This window comes from Gracilinanus agilis, chromosome 1, assembly GCF_016433145.1.
Source record: "Gracilinanus agilis isolate LMUSP501 chromosome 1, AgileGrace, whole genome shotgun sequence".
Taxonomy (NCBI): Eukaryota; Metazoa; Chordata; class Mammalia; order Didelphimorphia; family Didelphidae; genus Gracilinanus; species Gracilinanus agilis.
Window position 1 is genome coordinate 186,748,855 of NC_058130.1, and position 23,987 is coordinate 186,772,841.

The following is a 23,987-nucleotide window of genomic DNA, read 5'->3' on the forward strand; positions in this document are numbered from 1 at the left end:
TCTTTAATAGACTGTTCTCGTCTGATGGCTATTTTGGGAGTTTGGGAGTTCCTAGGTTTCTCAGTTGATGCCAGCTTCCCTGAGGGAGCTGTTCCCTATAGCTACAATAATACTTAGAGGAAATGACCACCTGGGAAAATGAGTCACATATGCCAAGATGGCCAGAAGATAAGAACTTTGAGTTGCATGAAGATTGGTAAGGGTAGGCATTGGGGGTCAAGTGACTTGCCCAGGGTCACATAGCTGGGAAGGGTCTGAGGCCGGATTTGAACCTAGGACCTCCTGTCTCTAGGCCTGGCTCTCAATCCACTGAGCTACCCAGCTGCCCCCAAAAAGAACTATTTTTAAGCAGGTATCAAAAATAGTTTTACTTCTCTAGCTTTGGAGAACAGTAACCTTGATCTGAATGACACTGGAAACTAAGCAAAGAAAGATGTCATTGCAACAAATATTAAAGCCTAAAAATCCATCTACCTACCTAATCCTATAGATACAAAAAATCCTTAGATGAACAAACAGTGGGAAGACTCTAATGAAAAGAGAAATCATGATTATTCTTAAAATGTGTTCTTTTATAGGGTAAAAAATTCTTTTGTGCAACATCATTGAAAATGTTTATACGAGGTGGTTCAATGGATAGAGAACCACATCTGGAGTCTAAAGGAACTGGGTTCAAATCTGACCTCAAATATGTCCTAGCTGTGTCACCCTGGGCAGGTCATTTAACTCCAGGGTGCCTTCTTAGCATTCTCTTGCCTTGGAACCAATACTTAGTTTTGATTCTAAATCAGAAGGTAAGGGATTTTTGAAAACCATATATACTTGACATATGTATATTAGTATTTCTATAGGTGTAATCTGAATCAGTGGAAAGACCTCTGGACTTAGAAGTCAGGAAACTTGCATTTTAGTTGGGTTTAGTGACTTGGGGTTGGTCACTTCATAGAATCAAGTTGAAAGAGATCTCCAACTTGTACCTGAATAAAAATCCTGCCTGCACCAAGTGGTCATATACCATCCATTTGAAGAGATCCAGTGATGAACAGCTCACTATTTTCAAAGGCAGATCATTTAATTTTTTCTAATTAAGCCAAAATCTGCCTTTCTTTTTTCACTTATTTTTATTTTTTAGAAAAATTTTCCATGGTTACATGATTCATGTTCTTTCTCTCCCCTCCACCCCCAATTTCCTCTCCCCTGTAGCCAATGAGCATTTCAACTGGGTTTTATATGTATCATCAATCAAGACCTATTTCCGCATTACTGATAGTTGTACTGGGATGGTTGTTTAGAGTCTGCATCCCAAATCATGTCTGCATCAACCTATATGTTCAAGCAGTTGTTTTTCTTCTGTGTTTCTACTCCCACAGTTCTTCCTCTGAATGTGCAAAATCTGCCTTTCTATATAGCCTCTACCCATTACTCCTAAGTTCTGCCCTCTTGGGGCCATGTAGAACAAACAGGTCTAATTCTCAACCCATATGGTAGACTTTCAAGACTTCATTAAATTTCATCTTGTTACCTTAAGCCATAATTCTAACCTTCCAAGATCTTTTTTGCAATCTAATTTGTCATTCAACTTGTGAATTATAACTTCCTGGTTATACTTGGCTTCTCTACCTTTATGCAGGTAATTGGTAAAAATGTTGAATGAAACAGCTCCCTGAAGCAATTCACTTAAGACTTCCTTTAAGGCTGACATTGAATAGTTAACTGCTCACTGGTCCATTATTCAACCACTTCTCCATCCCCCTTAACTATATTTGGCCTTCACCACTTTATTTTGCTCACAAGGATTTTGTGGGAAACTTTGTTTCTTATGAGCTTCAGTTTCCTCAAGTGTACAGTGAAGGTGTTGGGACATACAATGTATATGATCATAATTAGTCTATTTTATTGCTACACACCTGGCTCTGATTTCTTAAGTAGTTAATGGTTATACAGGGAACAGTGGCTAAATCTCCAGACATGGAGTCAGGAACACCTGGGCTTGCATCCTTGCCTCAAATATTTACTATCTTGTGTGACTCTTAAATTTTCCTGTGACTCTAATTAAGCTATTTAAACCTTCCAGGGCTCACTTGTCTCAATTGCAAAATGAGCATTAAAATGGCATCTTCCTTCTTGTTTGGATCATGTATGTGAGTGCTCTTTAAATGTGAACTATATTTATTGTTATTGTCTTTTGGCACTGTCAGTTAAATCCAACTCTTTGTGAGCCAACTTAGGGTTTTCTTGGCAAAGATATTGGAATGGTTTGCCATTTCTTTCTCTAGCTCATTTTACAGATGAGGAAACTGAGGGAAAGTTAAACTTAGGTTAAATGACTTGTCCAGGGTCACACAGTATCTGAATCTGAACTTGAACTCAAGTCTTCCTGACTCCAAGCCTGCCACTCTACCCATTGTGCCACCCAGCTCCACTATTACTATTAGAGAAATGCTTATTGAAGGCCTTCTCTATAGAATGTGAGAGCTGAAAGACAACTTAGAGATCATCTAGCCCAATTTCATGTTACAGATGAAGAAAATGAGGCCCAAAATGAGGAAATTATTTGACCAAAGATGTATGGCTACTGAAAGCTGTTAGCAGGTCCAGGTCTTTTAACTCTAAATCTAGCACTTTCCCTTTAAATAAGATTTCTAGGGGGCAGCTAGGTGGTTCAGTAGATTGAGAGTCAGGCCTAGAGATGGGAAGTCCTAGGTTCAAATCTGACCTCAGACACTTCCTAGCTGTGTGACCCTGGGCAAGTCACTTAACCCTCATTGCCTAGCCCTTACTACTCTTCTGTCTTAGAACCAATACACAGTATTGGTTCTAAGATGTTCTAAGGTTCTAAGGGCTTAAAAAAATACATGAATAAGATTTCTATTCAAGGCATGGTGCTATGTACCAGTGCTCTAAAACTCAAATAGAAATGGGGTCCATTAAACCATACATAGGTGGGCTGCACATTGACTTAGTTTTAAAGTATAATATAATCTCTCTTTTATTGTATTTTTATTTATTTTGTTAAATACTTCCCAATCACATTTTAAATCAGACCCCACTTGTGAGCCACATATTTGACATCTCTGTTGTGGAAGACAGAAAGACAAACAAAAAAGATTTGGTCCTTATCTTGAATAATATAGCCTAAATATAATAGGGAAGAGATCTCTCTTGTACACACACAAATAGAGGGCAGTATTTTATGATTCCTATAGAAAAGTTAAAATCAATGTGTTATGGGAACTCAGATTAGGGAGAGGTTACTTCTGGCGTGGGGAAGAGAGACAAGGAAGGCTTCATGGGGGAGATGACATTATGGGTAGAATTTTGACAAGAGTCCAAAGGGAGAAGAATTCCAAGCAAAGTAATCTGGGTTCATATCTGGTCTCAGACACTTCCTAGTTATGTGACCCTGGGCAAGTCACTTAACCCCCCCATTGCCTAGCCCTTATTGCTAGTCTACCTTAGAACCATTACACAGTATTGATTCTAAGATAGAAGGTAAGGTTAAAAAAAAGGTATGTAGTAGAGGGATAGGGAGTGGGAGATAAAGCTAGAGGTTTAAACTAAGATATAGGAGGTTGGGAATTACCATACTAAGTAGTCTGTACTTTTATTTGGCATAATAGGGAATCATAGAAGTTATGAGAGGAGAGCTATAACATTATTTGAAGGAATACTATACTTTGTTCCTTAACAATCTTTTTAACCATTCTATTTATACTACCTCACATCAGTTTAAGAGTGGTTGGATTTATGACCCTCCTTGCCTTTCTCTAGTTACTTTTTCTCTAAATAAATCTGACTTCTTCAAAAATGAACAAAAAGCACTTGGTGGCAGACTCTGTTATCAGCCCTTCCCTGTCCACAAGGACCCTCCACAGAACACGAATTGTTACTGTGGACAGCACAGGTATAGATCGACTTCCCTCCAAGCCCCTCCTTTTACCTGGCCATTTAGCCTAGCTTGTGCTTGAGGAGGGATGCCCATTGACCTGCTCGAGCAGCCAGGGCTACCCAAGCCGAGGCCTGGCCCAATCATGGAAACGCAGAGAAGAGGCTGGCAGAACGAACAATAGAATTGGAAGGGCAGCCTACGTGGGAGAGGCAGCTCGAGAAAGTTCTTAGAAAAGGCGCTCTCAAAGGTCTTAGTTCGGGGCATGCCCACCTCCTCGGAGTTCCCATCTAGGCCCCAGGGGGACAGGCCCTTAGCTTTCCCTGATCTTTCCTGCTCCCCGGCACAACCACTAGGCCTAAATCTGCTGTGTCACTGGCAGTAGCTTACCGGAAAATGAAAAGGTTTTTTAGAAAAGGAGGGAAGGAGAAAAAGAAGGCAAGTTCCGGGAGGGGGTAGCTGGGGGGGGAGGCACAGCACAAATACTTCCTCGTCATCCTTATGCAGCATTTTGTGCCTATTTTCCTGGGCACTAGTGACCGGGGACCACAGAAACAATGAAGTAAGAGTGACTCTTCCACCCTTCCCTCCCCCAGTCGCCGCCCTCCCGCTGGGTGGAGGCCCAGGCTCCCTTTTGGGGCAAAGATGCCCATCCCCCTCAGCTTTTTAATGAAAGACTAGGGAGCCTCCTCCCTCCCCTCCATTTTCTCGGGTGGCCCTAGGGCGGGGCTGCGTCAATTCTCGCAGGCAGACAGCCCAGGAAGTAGATTGTTTTAGCACTCATTCACTTTGTGACGGCCTAAATTCTAACCCCAGGTCTCGTCACCATCTCCTATGGGGGTACCCTGGCGTATATGGGATCCTTTGGGGTCTGAGCCTGGGCCAGGGAGAGGGAGGAGCAATTCCTAAGGCCCAGCTCACAATCCTAGGGCATCAAGGCCCCTCCCCCTCCATGGCTGGCCGCGGAGGGGCGTGGGCTGTCGGGTGCAGAGGCTATTTATTTTCCGTGAAATAATTTTTACATATTATAAAATTATAAAATTAAGTCGCAGAGGCTTGATCCGTTCCTGTAGTAAAGAACTGGGTCAACTTTTCCCACTCCTCCCAAGCAGATCCTCGTGGGCAGTGGGGCGAGTAAGGAATCCTAAACCCGGAAAGGGAGCAGGGAAGGAAGGCGAAACCTAGGCAGGTTGAAGAAAAGGACTAGGCCTCCTCTGGTCAGGGGCGGTCTGGGCCCAAGACCGTTTCCATGGCGAGGGGGCGGGGGAAGAGAGGCGGGGCTATGCAGTGCTAGCCCCAGGAGACGTGACGCTAGAGACGTGGCGCGAGCCCGAGGCAGCGAAGGAGGTGAGGCGAGGGGAGGGCGTTCCAGGAAGTGGGGCTCCGAGGCGCGCCGCCTCCTTCCCCCTCCTTTTCTTTCCCCTCCCTGCTTTTCCATCTCCTCCCTCCCCCGGTGGCCATAGCCTAGGCGCTTCTCCGCCTCTGTTATAAAAGGCCTGTGAGGCGGAGCCTCCTCTAGTTCTTACATTCCCCGCAGACAGAAGCATCTTCTACATCTTCCAAGTCAACCAAAACGCCCAGGACCTCGCTCGCTAGCGTCCCTTCGTCGCAGGCCGCGCGTCCCAGGATCCCCGCGTATCCGCTACCGGGCTCTCGTCCGGTGCAGCCCGCTCGTTCGGTGCCGCCCACGCGTCCGGTGCCTCCCCTGCGTCTGCCACTGCCCGGGTCTCGGTTACCTCCCGTTTCTCCGTTACTGCCCGTGCCACTGGTGCAGCCCGTGCCTCTGTTGCAGCCCGTGCCTCCAGCGCCACCGGTGCAGCCCGCGCTTCCCGAGCAGCCCGCGCCATCTGAGCAGCCCGCGCCATCTGAGCAGCCCGCGCCTCCCGATCAGCTTGCGTCTCCCCAACCGTCTGCAACTCCGGAGCAGCCGGCTTTTCCCGAGCAGCCCGAGGTTCCCGAGCAGCCCGAGGTTCCGGAGCAGCCCGAGGTTCCCGAGCAGCCCGAGGTTCCCGAGCAGCCCGAGGTTCCCGAACAGCCCGAGGTTCCCGAACAGCCGGAGGTTCCCGAACAGCCCGAGGTTCCCGAACTGCCGGAGTTTCCCGAGCAGCCCGAGGTTCCCGAGCAGCCGGAGGTTCCCGAGCAGCCGGAGGTTCCCGAACAGCCGGAGGTTCCCGGGCAGTCCGAGGTTCCCGAGCAGTCCGAGGTTCCCGAGAGTTCCGAAGCCCCCAAGCAGTCAGAGCTTCCCGAACAGTCTTCCGAGGAGTCGTTGCCTTACGAAGAGTTTGACCTTCTCGAGCAGCTTGAGCTTCTCAGGCAACTTGAGCTTCCCGAGCTTTCCGCGCAGTCCGAAACTGCAGTGCCGCTGGAAACGATGGTGAAAACAATCGAGAACATGGTAAGGAGTCGGAGTGCCTTTGCGCTGGGAGCGTGGCCCTTGGGCTGGGAAGGTGGGACCAGAGAAGGCCCTATTTAGGACTGTGGATGGCCTTGGGTGTTCTGGGCCCGATTCCCCACCCCACTTGGGCTGGAGAGCCGCTGTTCCCTAGACTGAGGGGTGTACCGTGTCCAGTGCTTAGCCCTAGGACTGGCATTTTGGGGTACTTATTGACTTGCCTTTCTACCTAGTATCCCTTCTCCCCTCCCCCCCCTTAGTACTTCCCCCAGGCTGCCTAAGTAGTGGCCTTTTCCATGTGGCCCGGGCTGTCTGCTGGCGAGAGAATGTCTGGGCGGGCCCTGGCGCCACTGAACGAGGGCGGGTCCAGACCCCGGGAGGTAGCTGTGCCTTTGGGGCATTTTGTCCTCCTGTACCCCACACCCCCTCCTCTGTTCCTGATCTTTTCCTTTGCATAGGTGTGGCTCTCCCTGGCTGGGGGTTGTGGCTAAGAACTTTATTTCTTCCCCTTGTTCTAGCCACCACTACTAAGGACCCTGTGGAGTTTAGGGCGTGGGAGTGGTCTGCAGTAAGACAGTCCTGCCCTGATAATTGCCTTCTGGGCAGGCTGTGGGCATAAGCTCCTGCATTTCCAGAATAATCTGGACTTTTATGATATTCTGGACTGGCTAGGGAAGTCACAGATGAAAGGCTGTAGAGAATTCAGCTCAATTCAACAAGTATTTAATGTTTAAGGGTCTCTTATGTACTAAGTGGGAAAACAGTATGATGCCTGTGACTAGGAAAAGTAAAATATAAATATGATACTCGGAGACAAGAATAAAATAGAACACTAGGAAAAATGCCTTGGAAGAGATGAAGGATCACTTTCAGCTAGGGAATGGGGGAGGGGTGGTCAGAAAAGGTTTCCCTGGAGAGGTAATGTAGAAGTGCCCTCCAGGCCCCTGGAGCTTGGAGGTGAAAACAGAAGATAGGCTATGGCCAGTAAGTTTTTCATAAAAACAATGATTGAAGAAGAATACAATGAAATAAGGCTAGAAATGTGGGGTACAGCAAAATTAGGGAGCGTGTTGATTGTATAAATTCCAGATTTTTTGCTGTTTCCTGTTGGCATTGGAGAACTCAGAAGTCAACTTTTGTTTGAATACATCAAACAGTTGAAAAGGGTAACAATCTGGCCATCCTGTGAAACTCATTCATGTTTGTTAGTTCTTTACCTCTTAATGTTTTGTGTAGTGCTCTGGTAATCCTTATATCTGGCTATTGCTGGAGCAAGACCTACCTTTTGGCTAATACCCAGTGGTATGCTTGTTAGATGTTTAACCACAACTCACTTTTAAGTGTAATCTGCATTATTAACATCTCCTTCAAACCATGCACTCATTTGTATCATTTATCTATTTCCTAGATGAAAATACAGTGAAAATTTAACAGTCAGCTCTCTTGAGCTTGTATGAACTGGCTCCAGCACACTCAATAGCTGACTCATACTGTTCTTGATGTTCTCTTGCATATCACTTCATGGCAAGATATCAGTTATAATATCCTTTACTTCACATTTCCACTGCCCTTGGATCACCTGTAATTTTTATTCTTCTAAGATTATGTGGTTTCTTCCCCATAGCCACATATGTAATCACTAAGAGAATATTAATGTTTTTTTAAAAGCCAGTTGGCACCTTTGAAATGAAAGGACACTGCAACTGCCCAAGTATGATCCATCCTGTTTTCCTCTTATATAATTCTAGGTCCAGCTCATTGTCTGCAGCACTCTCTCAACAATTAACTTTCTCCATTTTCTCTCTCTCTCCCCCTCCTCCACCATAATTTAAGCAGTATATTCTTCATCCACTGTTTTATTTTTATTTTTTTCCTGTTTGAAGGGCTAATCAGATCTTGTGCATATAATAATGGATTTCTCTGAGAAGGCCCAGTAGTATTTCAGAAGGGAGGGAACAACCACCAACTACATACCAGGCACTATGCTAAATAGTCTTTTGATTTTTAAAACTATCTTGGAAGGTAGGTGCTATTATGATCCCCATTTAAAATTGAGGAAGCTGAGGCAGACAAGTTAAAGCAACATGATATAGCTAATAAGTGTCCGAAGCAGTGTTTGAGGTCAGGTTTTCTTGATTCAGGGTCCACTTCTTTATCTACTGGGCCATCTAGCCGCCTCTAATTGAAGCCCTCAGCTCCAAACAAATACATTTGGACAAGATCAATGTTTATAGGGAATCAGCCTCCCTTTGGATTTTGTTCAGGAAATTATGACAGTAGTGAACATTTGATAATATCTCCTAGTTTGATGCTTTATGTTGATGCTCAGTACATGATTGAACCAAGTTGTCTTAGGGCAGATGTATTACGGAATTTCAAATGAAATTAATATGTACCCCAGAGACACATTTAATAATAATGTCAAATTTGTTGTGCTCTTGAAGTGATAGTATCAGTGCTAGTTTATTCCTCAGTCAATTTTGGATTAGAATACAGGATCCGAAGTAGAAAACTGAAAGCCAGCCTTTCTTGTTCCTTTCTCTATTTATGATGGATGTCTAAATGAATAGACCAATTTCATAAAATTCATTTGAGAAGAAGCAATACCTTTCTTGGTCACCTTTGCTGGTTCTGTCACTGATCTTTTCTATCCTTTGGGAATCTTTCTCTCTTTAGGATCTTCAAAATCTGTTCATGGATGCCCTTAAAATTTTGTTACCTCTAGTAACTTTCCTTGGGTGTATTTGTGCCTATATTAACTACTCTTCTAAGTTTCTTTTTTTTTTTTAAAAACCCTTACCTTACATCTTGGAGTCAATACTGTGTATTGGCTCCAAGGCAGAAGAGTGGTAAGGGCTAGGCAATGAGGGTCAAGTGACTTGCCCAGGGTCACACACTAAGTTTCTTCTTAATGCCCATTGATGTAGCCCTTCCAGTTTTGAACAATAAATGGTCAGTGGAAGTTCTAGGTGAATTGGGTGTTTGCAGGTTGACATCCCTACCTCTCTCTCCCAAGTCCTTGCTGTTTTGTTAGGCAAATCATTCTCATTAATGTTTTGCAAATTGATTTTTATTCTAAATAGATGTTAATCCATGTCTGATCATAGACTATAAAGCTAGATCTTCAAGGATCTTCAAGATGATCTAATTGAACTACAAGCATACCTCAAATATATTATCTTAGATTGGTGTTCAGCTGTTTTCAGGCATGTTCAACTCTTTGTGACTCCATTTGGGGTTTTCTCAGTAAAGATACTGACATGGTTTGCCATGTCCTCCAGCTCATTTGACAAATGAAGACACTGAAGCCAACAAGATTGAGTGATTTGCCCAGCATCACAGAGCTAGTTAGTGTCCGAGGCCAGATTTAAACTCAAGAAGATGAGTCTTCCTGACTCCAGGCTTAGCACTCTTATCCATCACGCCATCTCCCTCCCCTCTTAAATTACTCAGCACTTAAGGAAAGTTTGAATTATTCTGCTACTTGAACATGTACTGTGCATTTCCTCTTCTGTTTTATATCCCTGGAAATTTCTCCCTTCTCCTTTGGCCCTTTTAAGTCCTTTCTATCTTTAAAGCCAAAATCAAAATGTGACTTCTCAGAAGTCTTCCATGATCACCTTAACCTCAGATGACATGAAAACATCTCCCCTCAGACCACACATAACAGTTTTGTTTTGTAATTTGGGTACTTAGATGATACTGAGTATCACGCCAAGCTATGTGTAACCTTTTTGGGGGCTGGGACTATATGGGCTCTAAACTTTCTAACTTCTTTAATGCATAGAATACAATGCTCTATAAATAATGGTTGTTGAAAAAAAAAAAAAAGTTGTATTCTGTTTAGGTCTCTTGACCTAGACCTTTATTGTGCTCAGTTTTGAATGTATCATTTATAAGCACATAGACTAGCCAGAACTTGAACAAAGAGGGGTGACCAGGATGGTGATAAGGCTTCAAATTCTGCTGTACTGGGATTAGATTTATACTTCTTGGCTCCAGAGGATAGAATGAGGAATAGCATGGTAGAAAATAGCAGAAAGGCAGGTGTTGGTTCAGTTGATGCAAGTTATAATTTCCTACCAATTAGAGATAGATAAAAATTGGATGGGTTGCCTCAGGAGGGCAGGAGTTCCTCATTATTAGAAGTCTTTATTTAAGCTGGGCACCAGCAAGTGGCTTAGTACAAAAAAAGCCTTGGCTTTGAGATTCTAAAACTTTTGGGTCAGGGAGGGATCCTCTTCTTCAGAATGTTTTTGTCCATACAAATGCATACAATAGGGTTACAAAGAAAACCAATTATAGTGAAGTATAATTGTGGGGGGGGGGGAATTAAGTTAGTCTGTGGTTTAAGAAATCCTGCTCCATAGTCAGGAGGTCCTAGCCTCAAATCCTCCCTTTGCTTACTTTGCTGCTTGTTGGCTGTTACTTAACCTAGTTGGGCAGAAGTTTCACCTGTAAAATAGGAAGGTTGGATCAGTTGGTTTTTGAAGTTCTTTCCAGCTTTAGATGTGATCCTCTTCCCGTGTTGTAGGTCTTATTCAATTATGAATGTTATAAATAAGAATATTTGGATACTGAGAAATCTGCTGGGGACATTAGGATTATTACCCAGGACTAGCACTAAATATTTATTAACATTTCACTTATGTGGAATCTTGACTTTTAGGCAAACTCATTCAGAACATACTGCATCCACCAGTAAAATAGAAGGTTCTTGAGGTTTTGGTCTTTATATCCTCAGTACTCAAGCACATTGCCTTGTACATTTGGTTGTCATAAGACATTTTCCTGGCTCTTTATGACCCTATTTAGAGTGGTTTGCCATTTCCATTCTTTAGCTCATTTATTGATGAACAACTGAGACAAACAGGGTTAAGTGACCTGCCCAGGGCCCCGGTAATTAAATATGAGGCTGGATTTGAATTTGGGAAGATGAGTCTTCCTGTTTCCATATCTGGCTCCATGTTTGTACGTAGTAGGTGCTTTAATATATATATGGTAAATTGAATTGAACCAGTGGAGGAGCAGTAAGTAATAAGAGAGGCTTCTGTGCAGTCAATAAAAATCTGAATAGTTTTTAAATCCACAGTAAAATTAAAGAAAGGAGCATGACAAATACATAAAGAAGTGAAAGCAGATACAAGAACCTAAAGAACATGGCCATTGGGGTCTCTAAGAGCTAGAGAGAAAAAGAAAGGCAAAGAGTTCTTACCTTCTTCGAGAAGTGTGTAATCTAATGGAAGGAGACAATATATGCAAGCAACTTTTGCACAAATCTTTCATCACAGAACCAAAGCCAGGATTATGGAACATGAGTCTAAAGCTGGATAGTTACTCAGAGGCCATCTTGTCCAATTCCCCTTATCTTATTTAAAAATGAAGAAAGTGAGGCCTGAGGTCACTGTTCATTTTTTAGTTAATTTTTTTCTTTCTCTATGGTGTAAAGGGCCATCAGTAAATAATTAACAAAGATTAGTTGAGAAATATCTTGGTATGGTGTTGTCTTCTATGTAGTAAGTGATACAGATAGTGTAATGATACTAGTCAGTAACTGCATATGACATCAGAAGCCTGAAGCCACACTTGGATAAAATGAAGAAACACAACTAGATAGACTAAACATTTGGAGTACAGTGTAACAAATTAATAGTTTTTAGAAGTAATGTTGTCTAAGACCATTAAAATGATTGGTCTGAGCATTTCACCTTTAAAGGTGATGATCCTGGTGACTTCCAGGTGAAGTGCAAATTGTATACAGGAAGGAATTTATCCTTATCATAAAGGGGACTCTTTGTGGAAGGTTTGAGATTTGTATCTCCTTTGGAGAATTGGGGGATGAAGAAGAAGAGTGCCTCCTAGAGCTTCACCCAAGTAGAAATGATAGGATTTATAAGAAAGGTTAATGAAGAAAACCTGTATTTGTGGAATTCCATATATCCATGAAACCATAGTCCAGACCCAACCTCCTCACCCCCAGTTTCTCTTTGCAGAACTACTAGTGGCATGGACAACTAGGTGGCTCGATGGCTAGAGCAGGTCTTGAGTTGGGAGGACCTGGGTTCAAATATGACTTCAGACACTTCATAACTGTGTGATCTTGGACAAATCACTTAACCTTCTTGCCTAGCTCTTACTCTTCTGTATTAGAGTTGTGATTAAGAGAAAGCATTTACAAAAATTCAACTACTAGTGGTAGTGCTAATTTCCTGCCAGTCTCTAACTTGGAGATTTATGTGGAATGTACTTACATAAGAATGAAAACTGGTGTTCGTCAAATTAAGCTTCCTAAATTGTTAAAGAAATTGTTTATTTATATAGGATGGTAAACTTTTTTTTCTCCTTCTGTAGGAAAACTTTTACTCTGAATTGAAAGAGGCTGGAGAAAAATTAGTAGTAGTTGACTTCTCAGCCACATGGTGTGGTCCATGCAAAATGATCAAGCCTTTCTTTCATGTGAGTATTAAGTGCTTTTTTTAAAAAAAGGAATATTAAATGTCCGCATTAAGTTCTACCTCTGGCCCCTATGTTATTTAAATAAATATTTTGTTTCCTAAAATTTCTTAATGAGACTTTTGAAATAAAATGACTGGCACAGATTGGTATATAATGTAGCCAGGAAAGAAGAAAAGTTGGGGGGGAATTTTGATGCCTGTGTGTATGTGTATAATAAAAGCCAAAATATAATGGCCTCTTGCTACTAGCTCCTTTTAAAGCCTAAGAAATAGCTCTTGATTTAGCAATTCATATAGCCTTGAAATAAAATTTAAGAATTAGGATTTTACCTAATTTCTGGTTGCTTTTAGAAATTGAGATTTTTCCTAAATCAACTGGCTTTTGAAACTTGAAATTTAGGCCATAATTTAGAATCCAGCCCATCATTTTGTCTCTCTGGTTAGAAACCAATTCTAAGAAAATTGAAATACCTAGTATGAATCTTAGTTGGATTATTGAAGAAAGCTTAAGTTATTTTGCTATTATCTTCAGTTAGCTAATTCTAAGATCACCTCCTCCATTTTCGTTGTTATTGTTGCTATTACCATTGTTATTATTTTTCATTTAACAGTCACTTTATGAAAAGTACCCAGAGGTAGTCTTCATAGAAGTGGATGTTGATGACTGTCAGGTAAGTAGTTGAAGATATGGTATGGTGGCTGAACATAACCACCACCTGTTGTTTCTCCAAATTTATAATAATATTTAAGTCATGAATAGTCTTAATTTAAAATACCTATAGTAGTTAGTAAGATCAGATATTTGTACCTTCTACTTTTTCAGGAATATTGGAGAGCATATTCTAAAGTTGATACAGATTTTTGTCCTGAGAAATTTATTCTATAAAACTTAAGAAAATGTTTTTTAAAGCACCTGAGGAGTATGTGGGGTTCAAGAAAAAAACTGGGAATCTCTAGCTTGTATATAAGTTAAAGAGATCAAGAACTCCATATTTCTCTCCTTTCACACCCCACTCCTTTAGAGTCCTAAGGTTTACTAAATATCTTGTTACTTAGTAAAATGTAAATTTAATTATGAGCCTTAAGTTTTATTTTCTGCTCTACCACTGGGGATCTGCTCTCTAACTGCCTTAACTTCAGAGCAATTAAAATAGAGACCACAGGGGCATGTTTTAGGGCCTGTTTGAAAGTTACTAAGATTCTGGTGGAAAAGTAAGAGAGATGGCATAGTGGCCAGCCTGAAGAATCAAATATTTGGAAGAATAAAGACAAGAGTCACAGACAGGAGGTGAATATAGGACATCCAGAGAAAACAGAATACATGGTTAGCAGTCACTTTTAGGCAAATGCTTTTTCAAAGCATTATTCTCTAGTCTTATCTATAGTTTGTCTTATATACTGCCTACTAGGCTAAAATATAGAATATTAGTACTGCAACAAGTCCTAGAATCAGAGCTGTAAAGCATGAAGTGACCTTAGATGCCATCAGCTCCAATGCTTGCTCCCCCTCCCTCTAGTGACTGCAGAGATTTGAATCCAAGTTCTTTAATTTCGAATTAATGCTTTTTTTCCAGTGTACCAATCTTACCATAAATCATAATTTAAATTAGATTCTGTTTTGTCAGAACTCTGATTAACATTTATTAAGCATTTAATTATGTTCTATGGAAAGAAATACCTAGGCATTCTGTAGAATCTATACATAGGTCATAACTTCTTTTGAGACAAAAATTCTGCATGTGAATTTAAGGGAGTTGTGACAGGGAAGGCACTGAAGTCTGTATATAAGTAATAGATGAACAAACAAAAAAGCATAGGTATAAATGAAATTTTCTTAAATATCACACCCATTTTGGTAGGGAAAGAGCAAGCTTTGAGCATATTTGCCCACGTGTTTGTGCTCCATTTTGGTAGGTAGTTGAGATGATTCGATGTAGAGAAGGTTATAGAAAGCTTTCCTAACTTGGCAATGAGTTTAAGCTTCTCATTTTGTTAGGGAAGATTTTTTTTTTTTTTAAACTCAAATGTATCGTTGTTTTAACAAGATGAAATTTAAGAGGATAAATATAATCTTGGTGTACTATCTTGTTCTTTGACTTGGTCACTGCAAAATTGTTCAACGTGACAAGGAATATAGAGTGATATTATGCAGAGTACCTTGGGAATACCTCATCACAAAAGACTGAATTATCTTCAAATTTTACATGTGCAGCTAAAATCTTTTTAAAAAACAAAGCTTTACATGCCTTCTTAAACCTCTTGTTATAGGTATAGTATTGTCAGACAGTGCCCACCAAGTGTGTGCTGTTTTGTTTAGCTATACTTTGTAAAATTATGTAGGAAAATTGAGAAAAGAAGAGAGTTGGAAATAACTTAGAAACTTAGAAAATGCATATTTTTAGTGGGAAGGTTCCCTAGACCATAGTAATAAGAAAGTGGCCTAAAAGGAAAGTCAACTATTACAGGAACTCAGTATGGATTTTAAGGTCTCCATCTTGACTAGCCAGCTTTAAAGGTAAACTATAGTACTGATTTGTAAGACTATTACAGTGACTCCTCTCTGTTTATAAGTTAACGTTCTAATACACTGTCATTCCTTTGATTTTACAACATTCTTCCCATCCCATAGTGCTGTGACCTACTTTTTTCTCCTTGAAGCATATTAAAATTTAATTTTGTGACACCTTTATTTTTTTTTTAAACCCTTAACTTCTGTGTATTGGCTCATAGGTGGAAGAGTGGTAAGGGTGGGCAATGGGGGGTCAAGTGACTTGACCAGGGTCACACAGCTGGGAAATGTCTGAGGCCGACTTTGAACCTAGGACCTCCTGTCTCTAGGCCTGACTCTCAATCCACTGAGCTACCCAGCTGCCCCCTTTGTGACACCTTTTGAGATAATATCTTTATCATATTTACATATGACAGAAAAGTAAGAGTGGTAGTTAATATGATGGATGACAAGAACAGAGAGATGAGGATCAGAGAAAGGCTAGAATTTTGGAAGAACCAGCAATCAAGTAGAAGAAATGGAACAACACAAGCAGTTGCATAGGAGGTAGAGTCCAGACTGAGTAGCAAGATGAGAAAGAGATCAGTGTTTGACTCAAAAATCTAGTTCTTTTTTTTTTTTTGAAATTATAGCTGCTTCCTCCTCACCCCCACATTAACCTGAGCAAGGTGTAGATATAGCTTTTTTAAAAATCTCTTCTTAGTTCACAGAAGAGTTAGGTTTTACAAATTAAAAAAAAAAAACAACCAACCAAAAACCTTACTGGAAACTAGAAGAAATAAAATAATAATAGCTAATATTTGTACAGCATTTTAAGGTTTGCATGATGTAGGTGTTCTTATTGTCCCAGTTTTACAGCTGAGGAAATGGAAGCTTAGAGAAGTTAGTGATTTTCTCAGTCACATACAGAAATAGTGTCTGTGGTAGGGTTTGAACTTGTTTCTTAATTTCAAGTTTAGTCTAATTCTTAACTTCTTAGCTACCTAACTGCCTAATAAGGTTATATGAAAAGCAAAGTTATAGGGAACACATAAGAATTTTACAGGACCCTTTCTTAGGCTACATATATGCAAAAATGCTCATCAGAATAAAACAACTACATTTTTGTAGCTGAGGACAAAAGTTCAGAGATCACTCATTTCACTCATTAAGAGAGCTAGGGACTGAAATCAGTTTTAATCCAAATGAAGTATTCTACCTATTCCTCTATTTGGCAAAACTTGGCTGGAAATTAGAGATACTAAAAACTGTCTAACATCCTTTTTTTTCCTTATTCCATCTTCATCTCTGCTCTGGAACTTAACTTGAACTAAAAGCCATTGTGACATGGGTCTTTTTATTTTTCCATGACTCAATTTAGCAAATCCTTTTTAACACCTCTTGTACAAGTCACTATACAACTAGGTGGTCAGGGTTTTCTTGGAGATTCTCCTTCAGACTATTGTTTTTCCATTATAAGAAGCAGGGACGTTTGGGATAATTACAATTATTTAGAGTATTTTTTGTTTCTTTGATAGCTCTAACATTATTCTTGGGGATGGCAGTTTGATTATTCTCCTCGCTTGTGTAAAGTGATTTGAAAAAGCTGGGAGGGAATATATTGGTAAACATAGGTGGAAAATAGGTAGGATGACATGGAAGAATTTTTTGAAAAGTTGTGTCTCTTTCCATGGAAAACTAGTGGAGTCTTTTTATCTTGTAGTTTGTCTTAAGAAACTATTCTAAAGTATCTCATCTTACTATGTAAGGTTGATGCTGCATGTATTGCCTATTAAAATGCCCATTTAATGTCCCACAAAGAACAAGGGAAACCAGTCAGTGGCAGAGAATGCACAAGTTATGTCTCTTCAAAACTTACCCTATGAAATAGTGGGAAATTCTCATGTAGAAAGTGATTATTGCTCTAAATGTGCAAAGTAATGTTTATTTGTGGTGGGGTCAGGGAAAATGTCAAGAGGAAGTAGTATAGTCTGGGAAAGAGTCTTAAAAAGAGAGCACAAGAGATGGAAAAAAGGACAGTTGGCGGGGAGGGGGGGTAAGTTGGTGCATGTCACAATGGAAAGAAGAGGCTAGGTTTCAAATTCTTGCTCTACCACCTTTTACATGTATGGCCTTAAGTAAGCTAGCTTCTGTGGGCAATGGTTTCATTACCTACAGACAACCAGCATTTTTTACTGTCTACTATGTGCCTTACATTGGGAACACAGAAAAAATAGTTCTTGCCCTCAAGGAGCTCATATTCTAATGGAGGAAAAAAGGGCGTTGGATGAGATCACCTATGAGATCCCTTTCAGTTCTTAAGTTTGTAATTATTATGTGTTTCCTGTTTAGAAAAATAAGTGTTAGGTTTGCCTACAAGGCATAGGTATACATACAGGCTCAATAATTAGGTCATAACCATCTAAACAGAAGATTTATGAGCTACATCCTCCTTTTTTCCTTTGTGAAGTATCATAGGTAAGCCTGGTGTTTTGCTTGTCAGAGGTACCACTTAAATGAAAGGATTTTTTGGAATTGGCGGGGTAGGGGGGAGGCATGCATGTCAGAACAAACATCGTAGCCAGGTGACTCCTGATTGAGAGCTAAGATTCAAAAGTAATGGGGAAGACCCTGTGTTGGATTAGGTCGAGAAGTCATAGCCCTTTTCCATTGCTCAGAAATAACTATTATGGGGCTAATTGAGAATACTACCTCTCATCTTCTGGCTGGAGTATTCTGAAATGAACTCGGCTTTTAAATTAAAAAGAAAAAAATGTTCAATTACCATCATTCTCTGCTTAAGAAAAATTACTAGGACAGTTTACTATTTTCTTCTGTGGCTTCTTTACTAGTCTTTTGAAGTCTTAATGGACTTCAGCAGTGTGATCCATTCCCCATCCCCACCAAACATGCTTGTTCTCCTTTAACAAATAAGAGAAAGTAAAATAGAAACTCTTCACAAGGGAAGGAGGAGAATTCCTTATTTCTATAATACTAAACATTTTGTTATTTCTGTTAAGTACATGAGAATAAATAGAGGTTATATTAATATATTTTATAAAAATGACACATGAAGCTCTTCTAGATTCAAGGATGGTTAGCTAAGTTCTAGAATTATAGGTAGCAATACTATTTTTTAATCAGTTACAGCTTTCCTTATTACCATTTTTCTAATTCAAGGCAGGGACTGTTCCTAAAAGATGTTAATGTCTACAAAAATTTGAGATGTGGGAGAATTTGCTCTTCTAGCAATTGAAGCACATATCCTCTTTACTGATTTTGTAGACTGAAAATAGTGCCAAAGTTTGGGATATGGGGTTTAAGTGAGATTCTCAACTTCAGTTTACTCATAGCTAATTAGTTTCTCTGTTTGTAGGATGTTGCTGCAGAGTGCGAAGTGAAATGCATGCCAACATTTCAGTTCTATAAAAATGGTGTAAAGGTAAGTCATTACATCTTCATGGAATAGCCTTCTCATGAATTTTGCCTATATCTAGTTTGTGAAGGGAAAAGGAATGTTAAGCAAAAGGTGGCTTAGACCAACACTGAACATGTGGGGTTCCTTGCTGAATGAGGAAAATCCTATACTCAAGTAGATGAGTCAGAGCACAGGCAGTAAATCAACATCACATTTAGACTGCTGCTTCATCTTAGGGCTCATGAAAGGCTTTGAGAACTCCTTGGTTAAGAGGAGCTAAATTATACCTGGGCAAATGTATTTAAAATCATTTGCGTCTTTTTAAGCATAAATCTGCTATCTTTTTTTTTTGAGTTATTGTTCTTTTTCTTAGGTTTCATGTCCAGAAAATAAGTTATATGACAATTCTCCTTTTCTGCCTAACTTCCATTTGCTTTCAATATCAAGAATACAAAGCCAGTGTGGTACTGTGCGCCATATCACTTTCTGAAATTATTATATACTTTGAAATAACTGTCATTCCACAAGAGATTTTTTTTGAAAAATTCATTCTAAATCTTATTAAATCAAAAGCTATCTTATGTTTTGTTTTAATGGAAATTTTCAACACTCAACAGGTGGGTGAATTTTCTGGAGCCAACAAGGAAAAGCTCGAATCAACCATTAATGAATTGAAGTAATTGTGGATCCTGTGAACAGTGTGAACAACTGTCAGCTGTCTAAATTATATAGCTTATAATTTTTTTTCTATTTCCCAAAAAAAGATCAAGTGTAACAAGAGTATGTATCCGAATAACATTTGATTGTAAATGACAATAAAATGTAAATCCTAACCTTTTGAAAATTGTCAAGTGTTTTAATTAGCTTGTCAAAGTCAGTGAAAAGTTATAAAAATTCATTAAAAGACTTCTTAAAAGCCTAATCCTTAGGCTTTTAGGAAGAGCTAGAAACCTATTCTTGACCCAATACCTTTGGTATGACATAGCCTCCCTTTCTTTCTAGGTACAAGTATTTGATTTCCTACTGAACTTTTGTTCCATATTCTAATCATCTAAGATGTCTTTTTTTCTGTCCCTACTAATAATAATGGACCAAAATAATATTCGCTTATAGGTTAACAAGTAGTAACATTAGGATATGTGGAAGCCTTTATAACTTTGGATAAGTCATAACTATTAAGGTATGAGTATGTCAGTCACTTAACTATACTAGGCCTCAATTTCCTCATCTGTAAAACAGGATCACTAAGTCCCAGTCCCTACTTGATTCTCCCTTGGTTCCAACACCACTGATTGGGGCAGGCCGTGGTCTCTGAAGTCGTAGTGATAAGCAGACTTGAAAGGGATGACTAAAAGTTAATAAAAATGGGAACAAGAATTATGGAATAGAGAAGAAAGTATTTGGGCTAGGACTTAAAAAGGTTAGGAGAAATTTCAAGAAACATTGGCAGTGGTGAGTTCCTTATTCCAGAGATAAAGACTTCTCCATTTAGGGGCAAATGTTTTTTCCCTTTCTGGAGACTGCATATACCTACAGGTTCAGATATTGCAAAATGATATGAGCTAATGCTGCCTCTTTATGGACTTGGCAGAACTTAACTTTTTTCTGCCTTCAGAAATGCCCTTATGGACATTGGCAGGGGAAGGTAGGGCTAGTCATGTGATCCCTGTGGACTGAATAAAAACCTCACATACTGGACTTTGGCCAGATAAACATCTTTGTAAAAGAGAGTTGACAAACAGCATAGATGGATTTCAGAAAAGCTCTTAAGGTGTTTCATATTCTTCTGTGGAAATATTAAGAAGTGGGATAGACATCAGTAGGTGCATTCAGAACTGGTAGATCAGATCTACAGAGTACTGTAGGGGAACTCTTAACCCTATGTTCAACAATTTTTTCAATGAACTGGATAGAGCATTAGGTTGCACTTGAAGGCTATACCTCTGTCTTGGAGGTGTGAAGTTTTGAACCTAAATGTGCTTGAGGAAGCAATGTGTAGTTTATAAAGCAAGGAAAATTTAGATTCCTAGAATCCTTTTCACACATTTGCTCTCTGATCACTTAATAGTCTCATCAAGTTTTCCCCATCTATAAACAACAGATAATAATCCCAAGCTGTGAGGATCAAATAATATATGAAGACTTTGGAATCTTAAAAGCAATGTATAAATGTGAGCTAATATAACAAAGTTCCCTTATGTCACCCTGCCCCTCTTCCAGCTCTTGCATTCACACAGGCTATAGTCTGTAAAATTAATTTTAGATTTTGGCCTGTTAAAGTCATTTCCATGGGTCTAAGTATTCCTTCCTTCTCCTGCATTTGAAGGGAGTTTCTTCCCACATTTTCCAAGGCATTTTTGTCTTTATTTCATGTACCTAGCACATTCTGTTTTATCCTTTCTATTATACTATAAGATATTTCCAAGCAGATATTGGCATTTTTATCTTTGTATGTTAGGTGTGTGGAACACAAAGCCTGGTACAGAAGAAGGTAAGCACTTAAATGTTGAATTGAAGTCAAGTCCCCAGTAACACCTGAAAATTACCAAGTCAATGGTAGAAATGATCCTTCCTTCTAAAACTACTACCTCTTCCTCCCCAAATTCTACTTATTCAGTGCCATAACTATTGAACTACTAAATAAAAATCTTTAATTAGAAAAAATTATAACAGTTCATTTGGAAGAACAAAAGATGAAGAATATTAAGGGAAGTAATGAAAAAAATGAAGGATGGGGGCCCAGCAGAACCAGATCTTCAACTGTAGTGGTCATCAAAACAATATGGTACTGGGCTAAGATACAGAAAGGTTGAATCAATGGAATAGACTAGGGGTAAATGACCTCAGCAAGATAGTATTTGATAAACCCAAAGATTCCAGCTTTTGGGACAAGAACTGACAAAAACTGGGAAAATTGGAAAACAGTATGGGAAAAATTAGTTTTAGATCAACATTTCACACCCTATAAATATATAATTTCAAAATGGGTAAGTGACTTAAATATAGAGTGAAATCAGAAGTTAGGTAAACAGAATAATATACCTGTCAGATCTGTGGAAAAGGGAGGAATTTTAAGATGAAGCAAGAGATAGAGAACATTAAAAAATGTGAAATGAATAATTTTGATTATATCAAATTAAAAAGGTTTTGTACAACAAAACCAATGCAACCAAAATTAGAAGGAAAGCAATAAATTGGAAAAACATTCTATAATAAAACTGGCAAAGATTTAATTTCCCAAATATATAAGGAACTAAGTCAAATTTACAAAACCGTTGCCTCTTCCCAATTCCCAAAATGCAGAAGCACAACCGTAAAAACTAAATGGCAGAATAGGAAGAGATGGATCTGGGCTCAGTGGTCCTGGCCTCAATTCTTGATTGTACCACTTAATCTTGAGCCAGACACTTAATCTTTTGAGCTTCAATTTGTTCATTTATTAAACAGGGGGTTGGACTGGGTGACCTTCATGGGAACTTCCATCCCTAAATCTATGATTCTAGTGAGGTCATTGTATATAATACTTGGTTTCCTTTTCCTCCCTCCCCTATCCAATAGATCACAATCCCTATTTTGTGAACATGTGGAGAGGAAGATGGCATAGTGGATAGTGATCACTAAAAGCAAGGCAGAATAGCTTTGATCTAATAAATGGGAGAGCTAGGGGTTAAACCCAGATCATCCAACTCCAGATTACCCTTTCAGAGCAGATCATGATAAGGCTTAAATAAACTGATGCAAAATGAAGTAAGCACAATGAAAACAAATGGAAAGAACCAAAAACAGATGAAATGCCTTGAAATTATAAAGACCAAGGTTGGCACTGGGAAAATGATGAGAAAATAAACTTTCATACCGTTGCATAGATTGTGGGAGATTACTATGGTGTGGAACATTGTATAAACTGTCAGACTTCGTTGACATTGCTAAGTTTTGTGATACTTTTTAAAATTTCCTTTTTGTTACAAGTTATTTGCTCACTAGAAAGATGTATTCCAAGATAAAGATGATGTAAAAGCAGACTTTTTGTATGAGAATGCCTCATGTAGCAACAATGGAGGGTTTGGATGGCAACATCCTAAGATGTGTCCTATAAAAAGGGCAGTATTCCAGATGTGCTGTGTGATCAGGACATCTTAAAGCCAGGTAGAATGGCTTTTCAAAAGATGAGCATTTTGGGGGCAGCTGGGTAGCTCAGTGGAGTGAGAGTCAGGCCTAGAGACAGGAGGTCCTAGGTTCAAACCTGGCCTCAGCCACTTCCCAGCTGTGTGACCCTGGGCAAGTCACTTGACCCCCATTGCCGACCCTTACCAATCTTCCACCTATGAGACAATACACCGAAGTACAAGGGTTTAAAAAAAAAAAAAAGATGAGCATTTTGTGTATAGGGATGATGAAATGTGGGCTATTGGGGGAGGCTTATTATTAGAAAGTTAGCCACCATTAAATAATGTTTTTTACCTTTGAACATAGCTCCTAATGAAGAATATTTACTGAGAAACCAGGGTCAATTAGGGGTAGCTAGTAGTGTTGAGCCTGGAGTCATTAAGATATGAGTTTAAGACTTGCCTAAAGACATTTAGCTAATTGTGTGTGATCCTGGGCAAGCCACTTAACCTATCTACCTCAGTTTCCTTATGTAAAATGGGAATAATAATGTACCTACCTTGAGGGGTGATTGTAAAGAAAAAAATGAGATTACCGTAGGCTTGGCACATAGTAGGTACTATATAAATATTAGTTATTCATGACATGATGTTGAATCAGGCAGTATCTACACAAATACTTGATGTATAAGTCAGATAGCATTAATTTTTTTTGGCTACAATATCACAGCTGAATTCCTTGAATTTACAGCTCACTAAAACTTCTGGTTTCTTTTCACTTGATTTTTTTTCTTTCACTTTAATTTCCCAATATTCTTCTCTTCGTTTGTCAGGAGATTCTAGTGTCAGAAGGGGCACTACCATGAGCTACGAACCAAATGAGGAGATCAAGAGAGGAACAAAAAATGGTGGTGGTGGTGAGGAAGTTGAGTAAAACCCACCAATATATCTGTAAAGTTTGCCAATATTTTCTGTTTCCTACTTTCATGGTCCCCAAAATCTGCAAAGGAGGGAAGGAGCTACATTTTCTTGCCATTTTATTGGGGCCAAGCATGGTTAGTGTAATTTCACAACATTCAGATTTTATTTTTGGTCTTTCCATTTCCATTATTATAGTCACTGAATAATTTTCCGTTTAATTTTTCTTGTATAAGTTTATTTACATCTTCCCATGCCTCTCTTAATTCATTTCTTACACAGAAATGTTCCATTCCATTCATAAACAATTTGGTTTACCTATTC

At 39.5% G+C, this 23,987-nt stretch overlaps 1 protein-coding gene across 1 annotated transcript; it reads left to right on the forward strand.

Annotated features, from left to right (window-relative positions):
- Positions 1-6,188: 6,188 nt before the first annotated feature.
- LOC123233116 (thioredoxin-like) lies at positions 6,189-19,477 on the forward strand. The gene is made up of 5 exons (XM_044659287.1): positions 6,189-6,281; positions 12,630-12,734; positions 13,345-13,404; positions 18,598-18,663; positions 19,257-19,477. Exons 1-5 carry the CDS (start codon positions 6,258-6,260, stop codon positions 19,317-19,319), a joined length of 318 nt encoding a protein of 105 aa, XP_044515222.1. The 5' UTR covers positions 6,189-6,257; the 3' UTR covers positions 19,320-19,477.
- Positions 19,478-23,987: the final 4,510 nt, after the last annotated feature.